Source organism: Watersipora subatra, chromosome 2 (genome assembly GCF_963576615.1).
Source record: "Watersipora subatra chromosome 2, tzWatSuba1.1, whole genome shotgun sequence".
Lineage (NCBI taxonomy): Eukaryota > Metazoa > Bryozoa > Gymnolaemata > Cheilostomatida > Watersiporidae > Watersipora > Watersipora subatra.
The window spans coordinates 23,200,635-23,210,202 of NC_088709.1; the positions used below are offsets into that span (position 1 = coordinate 23,200,635).

General features: G+C 35.9%; 1 protein-coding gene across 1 annotated transcript in view; it reads right to left on the reverse strand.

Annotated features, from left to right (window-relative positions):
* The window catches only part of LOC137388930 (cell division cycle and apoptosis regulator protein 1-like), a 37,397-nt gene extending 28,289 nt beyond the window's left edge, over positions 1-9,108 (reverse strand). Inside the window, exons 1-6 of the mRNA XM_068075431.1 lie at positions 9,016-9,108; positions 6,735-6,802; positions 5,930-6,102; positions 5,602-5,701; positions 5,253-5,388; positions 256-388 (exon numbers count right to left, since the gene is read on the reverse strand). Of these exons, the coding sequence (XP_067931532.1) occupies positions 256-388; positions 5,253-5,388; positions 5,602-5,701; positions 5,930-6,102; positions 6,735-6,802; positions 9,016-9,067 (662 nt within the window). The 5' untranslated portion in view covers positions 9,068-9,108. The remainder of the gene's footprint in view (positions 1-255; positions 389-5,252; positions 5,389-5,601; positions 5,702-5,929; positions 6,103-6,734; positions 6,803-9,015) is intronic.
* Between the last annotated feature and the right edge of the window lie 460 nt (positions 9,109-9,568).

Below are 9,568 nucleotides of genomic sequence, written 5' to 3' on the forward strand. Positions count from 1 at the left end.
AATGGTAAAACAAACGAAATCACAAAAAGTCGGTATGTGAAGCATTTCTGGCTAAGATCAGAGCATTTAGGAATGATCCTAACTTAATTCATCCTGACAACAGCTATTGAACAAATACAAAACCATCAAAATATTCCGACATGGGGTCGCAAGAGAAACTAATTTAAAAAAGAATGACTGAACAAATAATAATGTTGCTCAACGACCATTATAAGATAAACCTCAACGCTAGTATTATTGATAAAAATAACAAACCTGGTACGATTACCAGCTGATTGGTTATCGGGCCGTGAGTGATGCTTGCCCATACCGGTAGATGTACTGGAGTTGTATCCTCCCCGGCCATGTGACTGCTGACCAGACATGTGATGTAGTTGCATATTCATCCCTTCAAAAGATAGATAACCAGACATCTATTAATCAGAAGAATGCCAGTTGATAACAGAGAATTACTACCATTCTCATCACAGATTTCAGAAAGGTAATAACTTTGACACATTGTTTTGTGAAAAAAAATTGTGAAAAAGCTAACAATTGGATTAGCTAGTATACTGCTGCATAAACTGTAATAATGCAGCAACTGGAAAGTATTTCAAATTAATAAATTACTTTTGGACAATAGATATTCGAAGATCAGGTACGTATTTGAAACAAGTATATTAACTACTTCCTACAAATACAAATAGCCTAGAACGAAACTCTCGATTCAGGCATAATAGATATCCAACCACGACTGTTCTTCCCTACTGAATCGCACCTTCTGTGAATAGCATTTTCTGTTAACCCTTTAGCGACCGCGGGCTTACGGCTGGAAATTCCCCAGCGTACCAGTGCATTTACTATGGCGATTTGAGCCTTCGACACCACTGCGTAAAAACTGCATCAATTTTCTTTAAAATTGAGTTAGTTACATAAATTAACATGCATCGGAATCCTGAGAAATTTCTCTACAAGCTGATACTTTTTTAATGTAGTTAGCTTGTATTTGCTTACCTGCAAGAGTCGCAATTCGTTGAAGCTACGAGTTTTTTTATGTTAGTACGTCATTTTCGATTGTATTTTATATTCACTAAAAGCAATTGGCAATGTTGTATAAAAAATTCTTGCATGGATTCATATGTTCACAACAATTTGCAAAAAAAATTAGTCGTCCAAGAGCATTGAAAGCGGAGTTATGAGCTCCGATGTGTAGCGGGAGCGCCATTGGAAAAGCTCGAGACGCCATGTCCATAAGCAGCGCAAGACAGTCATCCGACAAGGTTGCTCCAACCTTCGTGCAAATTGGCACAAAACTGCAAATGAATATGCATCTGGAAGCTGAGACATTTTCCTGCAGAATGAGATTTTTTCCTCTACACAGCTTGCAAAAACTTTGCAGCTAGACATCTATATATGCGCAGTTACAATTTTTTGCTCTGAATTTTTATGCATTTCTTGAGACTAGATTTATGTAAAAAATTTGCATATAAAGTCATTGCACAGATTCATGTGTGCTGCAGCAAAGATTAACTGGATGTGTGCAAGAAGAATTAAGTCGTGAGCCTATATTCACACATTTGGTGAAGCAGCAAAAGACAGGAAGCAACATTTATGAGCAGAAACAGCAAATCACGGACTGCTAGATTGCAGAACAATATGAGAACTGAACTATTTGATTAGACTGCTGCTCTGAAGATGGCAGTGTGCAACAAATACATCACATCAATGCACAACTAATACAATAGATTAGCAAATGTATGTACAAAAGCTAGCAATACAAAGCAGTGAAGCATTTGCAGAAACTAAATAAAATACTATTTGTAAATAAATTTAGCTAGCATGGTAAGGATCAAAACATGACTCGCACAAAGATATTCCAAAATTGCCTCCGCTGCCAGTGCAATCAGCTTGCTCATCGACAATGTATACAGACAATTGGTGCACATAGCCAGAGACAGCAATGGAAAGCAAATAACATAATTCCAAATTTAGATCTTTTAGATGGAATATGCTGTCTGAAGTTGAGCCAGCCTTTCTATGCCAGCAAGCTTTCATCTACAAATATAAATTTATCAGATAGAAAAACAGGATAGAACCAGTCGCATGTCATGGCAAAAACATTTTTTAATTTGAACAATTTATTGCCAGCAGGGTCTTCAAAATTGTCAATAAAGTGTAAACTTGCTCCTAATTTTCTTTCAATTTATAAACTGATTAAAAATCAGCGTAGATAATAAAGGAATGTGGACCAGTAAGGCAATAGAGTAGGCTTTTTGAAAATACCTATATGCAAAACTAAACAAGCAACTCGCCAAATATTTATCATCAACAGGCTCCGAAGCATCGCAATGTTTTTGAAGGCCATATTTATTCGTTTCGTTAAATAAAACATTTATCATGGCCGATGTTTAAAAAGCTTTGAATAATAAAAACACTTACCTGTTTAAGAATTCAAACTTATACTCCTGCCAGGCTGTCAGCAAAATGTAATTCTTTTGGTTTTAAATCAGCTCCTCTCTGAAATCCGTCATGACTCCCTCCTTCAACGCCGGCCGTTTCACTCTCACTTTCGTACTCCGATTCACTCTGTCGAATTTCTTTTTCACTTTCATCTTCTTCTTCATATTCTTCTGCACTGAAATCCTCTGCTTCACTTTCATACCAGTCGATATCTTCCTGTAAACGAATCTTTTTAGCAGCGTTTGAAATATCGCGTCCGTTCATGATGATAAGCTTTCCAAAAAGAACGATCAACTTTTAGCAACGTGTTCTTTTTGCACATGCGTATAATGGACTCATTACTGCCTCAAAATAGTAGTGTGATATCTTTTAAAACTCCTAAAAATATTATTTAAAAATTTTAGTGCCGTTTTTAAAATAAATAAATGAATTTAAAAAATACGTATCGAAGACTCAGATCTGACGGGCAATTACGGGTTTGGTACGCTGAGACTGCGCTCTCAGCCCGTAAGATTACGGGAACGGGAGTCAAAAGGTTAAAAATCATTAACTACAGCAAACCATTAATACTGATCAAAATACAGATGCTGTCTTGATTTTACCTCATCTATTCATGTATTGCTAAATAATTCACTGCTTTAGTGCCATGTTGCAATAATTATTATGTTGTGTTGCTATTAATTATTATTATTATTATTAAGGTACGAACACACTAGGTGATTTTATCGCGTGCGTCATGAGGAGGGCGGAGATATCGCTGGCGTGCGCCAAAACACACTTGAGCGATTCACCAGCAAACGATAACGTGGGTACACTCACAAACTGCCAATAAAATTTCGTACCATTAGTTTCTTCGGAGTTGTTAATAAATTTAGGTAAGTCAACAAGGCGCCTTCTAGGCAACGACGTAAACAACTTCAGCTTTTGTTATTAGGCCTATCTCATTTTCACGAATTGTACAGCACAAGAAGACAAGAAAAAATGATTCTTGTATTTTTAGCAGTGATACTTTACGATTTTAATATATAGTTTACTTTATAGTAGTTTTTTATATTTAATATATTAAATATTTACCATTCTCAAAATAGTCAACCTGCGCAACGAGTGACTCCAAATGTTGATTTTCAACTGGTTTTTTTTTTGTATTTTTTGTGTGTTATGTCATACAGAATTAGGAGTGCTTTTATCGAATATATGAACAATTCAGTGTTCGTTCTGATGATGTTTCAATCATAACAAAATAGCAAAATGTTGCTGCTTTACGTTGGTGAACATCGATAAGAAATAATTACCCGCCATAAAAATACATTCTGGGAAAAACCAACCAGTCGGAATGCATCTCACTCCGCAATGTTGTGATAGAGAATGTCTAGCGTTATCGCTCTGCTGAGCTCGCGCCGCGTGGCGCAAGTTCATGCAGAGCGTTATCGTTCATGCAGAGCGATAACGCTGTAAATATTGCTTAGTATGTTTTCACCTTTACTAGTACGCTTGCTAGTCGTGTACACTATGAAAGATAGTCATGAGTAATAAGGATGTCAATAATTATTCCATGGAGAGGTAAAGCGACTGATTGGTGTAGTGGTAGCATGCTTGCATTTGAATCTGGAGCCTTGGGTTCAATTCCTGTGCCCAGGAATCTGTTTTCCTAACACTCTTAGTGTTGTTTCAGACGGACGGATACAGCTTTTACTATAGTAAAGATTATTGTATTATTGTTGATCAATAAATCAATACAACTGCTTCAATACTTATGTTATTATTTTCAAAAATACGCATTTGAATATTATACCAGCCAAAACAACATAATTCTCCAAAGTAGATTTATGGACTTTAGATGATTCTCTATTTACTAGTAGCACTAGCGACAGCTATTGTTATTTATAACTACAATACTGCTGTACCTAATACTGCTGTACCTAATACTGCTGTACCTAATACTGCTGTACCTAATACTGCTGTACCTAATACTGCTGTACCTAATACTGCTGTACCTAATACTGCTGTACCTAATACTGCTGTACCTAATACTGCTGTACCTAATACTGCTGTACCTAATACTGCTGTACCTAATACTGCTGTACCTAATACTGCTGTACCTAATACTGCTGTACCTAATACTGCTGTACCTAATACTGCTGTACCTAATACTGCTGTACCCTGTAGTAATAGTGAGAACTCTTCCAACTAGGAGCACGCTCAACCTGCTACTCAACATAAAATGGGAGACCCAAATGATGTCCAAGTTGTTCTACAGCAGATTTGTTGACTTTTTTATAGCGTGAGCTAGTGTAAAATTTTATTCTGATAAACTTTATTTTGGTTATTGACCTTGTGATTCCTAGAGTTACAACAACTTATATGTGTCAATGTCAAATATTACGTTTTACTGAAAATTTAATTATATCTGAGTAAAAAATTTAATTAGGTTGAGAAAGAGTTGATATAACCTTTCTGAATGAGCTAAGAAATCCTCAATTCCAACTTTCTTATTAACTTGAAACATTTCAGCAAGCTAACCGAAGAATAGTCTATATAAATGAAACACTTAGGCAATGCAAAAAGTAAAAAAGAAAGCATACAAAACAATATTTAAAAATTTGTGTAACTGTTGGCAAAGCTAAATGAAGAAATACAAACTATCTCCTACAAACTATCGATCTTCTCAAGGTTTATGGTGGAGGCTACCATCAATGTTGTACTTGGTTATTTGTACAAGACCTTTAAAACCTGCTTTTCTAAAGAATGATACGAGGTTGGTGTATGCGACCATGGTATAACCATCGGAACTGCGAGGTTCATGTATGACTAACCTTGGTTTAGAAGAGGAGCAATGCCCGAAGCCGAAAGCTGTGCTTGCTGTATTACATTCAACTGCTGCGCTGCTGCCTGGTGGAACGCCTGCTGCTGCGGTTGTGCTGACACCAGAGAAGTTTGGTTGGGCACCAGCTACAAAACCAATTACTATTAAATGATAGACTTTGATGAAAATCTATGTACAAAAATGAGTACAGTTCTAGCTCACAGAAGCTATGGAGAATCCGTCAGTTCCGATATAGAACTGACGGAACTGAGGAAGAACTGATAGAACTGAGGAAGCCGCATCCAATTTAGGCGGAATGATCGAATGATCCACGCAAAGAATTAGTTGAAAAGGGGTACCTGTATTCTAGTGGCGTTCCATTTGAATGGCATATTCGCGTTGTATGTAGCCTCGACAAGCACCTTGTCAGACATTTTGGGAACTCCGCCCTTGCAGACGCTGTAATGTAAATGCATTCAAGATCTGAAAAACTCTACTATGCCGCTTCTGCTACACAATTGTACGAACAATAAAACTTCAAGATGGATACAAAAACCTGTAAAGAAGTTATTTCTAATTCCTTTCCTTGTGAAAGAAACGATTTTTGGAACATATTATGTTATCTACGATACTTGCAATATAATATTAATTAATATAATATCTATTTAACGAAGCACAAACACCTACCTCGTTTGAAAGAAGACATCATCATCGACAAAGCCAAAGTTGTCACTAATTTTGGTAATGGTACCAGCAAAGACTCTCTGCTTCACTTGTCCCGCCGCCTGAGATGTAGACCTTGAAGAGCTGTAGCCGGACCCGGAGCCGCTGCTTATCGAAGTAGGCAAAGCTAGACCAGACTATAAAACAAACACTTAGAATCAACTCAATTTGACTAAAAAGGGCTGAGTTACATTTGAGATCAATGCAACTATGTTTATGCAAAACAGTCAGTAAATCGTAATAATCACAAATTTTTAATAAAATGTGCAACATCTCAAAACTTTTAGTAACAGCATACATATGTACCCTTTCCAAACGATAAAGTCATTGACAAATGACATTACTTCTGAATACAGGTCAACATAGTTATAAAGAGCAACAGATTGGATAGTTCATGCTGATTAGAATACCTATAATCTGAAAATGATCTTGATACTTTTATGTAATAATATTTATAACATGATCATAAATTCCTGTATTACCCCTAACATAGACTGTTGAAACAATAACATAAAATTAGCTAGAATACCTATTAAAATAGAATATCTTTCATTTTAACCCTTTCAATAAATGCAGCTTATACATGACTTAAAAAATAAACAGAAATGTTACCGATTATAGATCTATGGTCAACACGCCTTACGATGCCAGCACTGGAACAAATTAAAACTGTATGGCGAGGGTCTATTGTACTTAACTTTTTCAGACCAAAACGCTATTTTACAGCCAAAAATCATTTCAGTAAAAATACTATAATTCTCTCCCCCACCTGATTTACGTGTTGCTGGGTCTGATAAGTGCTGCCAGTGTTAAATGCGCTGTAGTTACTGCTGCTGCCTGAAATTAGAACAGAGAAACATCCATACAAACTTAACTATATAAAATGCCAGTCACGTTAACTTTACAATGAAGAGCAAGCGATTCGAGGAACCACTAGAATGTTATAGCAGGTGATATTCTGTTTTATAGTCCTATTTAGAGTGCTACCTCAAATACTCACAAAAACTATCGCATGCATTCAGGATGCACCCTTATATACATCGTTGAAGACGCATCCTTATATACTTACATACGTCAAATAGTCTATTTCCTTATCTTGTGTACACGAAGCCATAGTAAATGGTGATTTCGAAAAGTCATAAATGACTTTTCTACTTATATGCTGAACAATAAGGCAGAAACGAATGTTGCAATTATTTGTGTTTCCAAGCGAAGATAATCTTCAACTCATTGCAAAAAACTACGGGTGAACATAACTATAACTCGCTATTACCATCAAACCTCTAATTACGATAACCTCAAAATCGGAAGTTTCAAGAACATGTAAAATCAACCTTTTCGCAATGTTGCAGTTTCATGAGAAAGCAATAAGCATGGGGAAAACTTGAAGTAAAATGTTAACAAACATATAAAAACAACGAAAAGATATAAGCTAAGCTAAAGGGTAGGTTTGAGGACTTCATATCACTATCGCCACCTTTACCTCCAAATCTATACATGGCTGAGCCTTGTTCACGCGTCTCTGTTCACTTCTGCTCATGCACCATGTTCAGGGTAAGTTAATGATTAAAAGCGTTTTCATATTATTAATTTATTATTCTTGAAGTACAGTGAAACTCGGATAAATCGCCCTTGGATATATCGAAAACACGGTTAACTCGAATGGATTTGCTTGGTCCGTTCTCACGCAATGATAAATGACTTTAGATAACTCGACCGAAACTCCGTTAACTCGAACAGTTTTTTGCCAAACGGCTACCGAGACAGTTGTTACTATCGCTTTAGAATATCACTTTATTCCAAGCCATAGAGATAAACATCGACTTTTAGTAGTTCTTAGGCCTCGTTATTACCAACATCGGCAAATATTTTCATTAACGACTTTTCTAAAGGTTTGCAAAAATCAAATTCTACCAAACATCCACTTAGCGATAAGCCCTCCGAAAGCAAGAAAAGCGAGGTAAAATTTGGATAACTTTAAAGTAATATCGGCAAAATTGATAATGGGTTTTTAATAGTAAAGCAGTTTTATAATAACTGACTTACTGCAAAATTGATCTTGGTTAAAACGTCCGGTAGAAAAATACGTATGTATTTTTTCTGGGCGTTTTAACCGCGATCGAGTTTTGCCAATTTTAATCTGAAAACGTCCTGGCAGTCACATTACCTAAAGTAACAAACAAATCTCAAGTGATAGAAAAATATCTATACTTTCTGATTAAAAATATTCAAAACTTCACACGAGAGACCCTTTAACTTGCAACAAGCAATCTATGCTTTTGATTGATATATAGTTTGTATATGTACATGTATCTACAGATAAATACGTGCACTTATGACTGTCCTGATAACTTGAACGCTCTAATAACTCGAACACTTTTGCTCGGTCCCTTGAAGTTTGAATTATCCGTGTTTCACTGTATAATTTACATTAGTTTTAGTAATTACATTTAGTTTTTGGGATAGGCTCTTCAATACCTTTGCTTTAACGCTGTAAACTACCTAAAGGTGTTTGTTAAAGTCATTGTAAGTTGTCGCATTTTGGAATTAGGATTTGGAGATAAAGCAAAGCGTATTTCGGTTGTGAAAATTTACTTCATCGTAACTTGACAGTTCTAATATTCAAAGCAGATCTCAATATGAATTAACTTTAGATGTCAAGGTATGATTGTATTATAATGCCATAAGCACAGGCTATCAGCATATCATTTTGCGAGCAAATTCCCACAAAATGTAATCCCAAAGATATAAAAGTTTGAAATTTCCAATTTAATTGCAAACAAGGAAATGTTGTAGGAATTCATGCAATAGACTGACAACACTAACATTGATTTGAATAACCAATTTTTCTCCATGATGGAATTGAACATAGCAAAAATGATAGGAGTTTGTTAATGAAATAGTGACCAAGTCATAAAACCTTTCCCTTAAGCCGTAAAACAAATACATCATCTCAGCTAAAAGGTGTACCCAAAACTAATAACAGTCTCCTACAGTATTGACAACCAAAAACAAATGGACAACTATGGAAATATGTTGACAAAGCATACCCGATTGGCGTGCCCATGGTGGGTTGCTGCCTGAAGCTCCTCCGTAATTCATCGCTCAGCTGAAACTGTCAGCAACATACGAGAGGAGGCTCTAAAAGTACATGGAAAGAGTTGATGGGTAAACACAAACACCAAAGTAAATTGCAAGTAATAATATCAAAGTTGGTAAAATCAAAAGCACAGGTTTATCAACTCTTTGGTAAGATTATGTGTAACAGTATCCTGTTAATATTTATGATTGCCCTCCAGGTCTCAGTTTAAAATGATGACATACATCCAAGTAAGATGAGGCTAGTACCAAGCTGATAGGATTAAAAAAGATGGCATAGTGAAAATTAGAGCTGCACAATGATCGCAAAAATGTAGGTATTATTAATGGAAATGAGTAATTACAAAGATAAAATGAAATAACTGACGGAGTGCCACAAGTGACGATAGCCGAATAGGGAAACAATACACCAACTCACTGAGTGTAGGCGACAATGCAATTCTAACAGTTACGATTGATGGCAACTAATCATGGGTAGCTATCACTTTCAAACAATGAAAAATC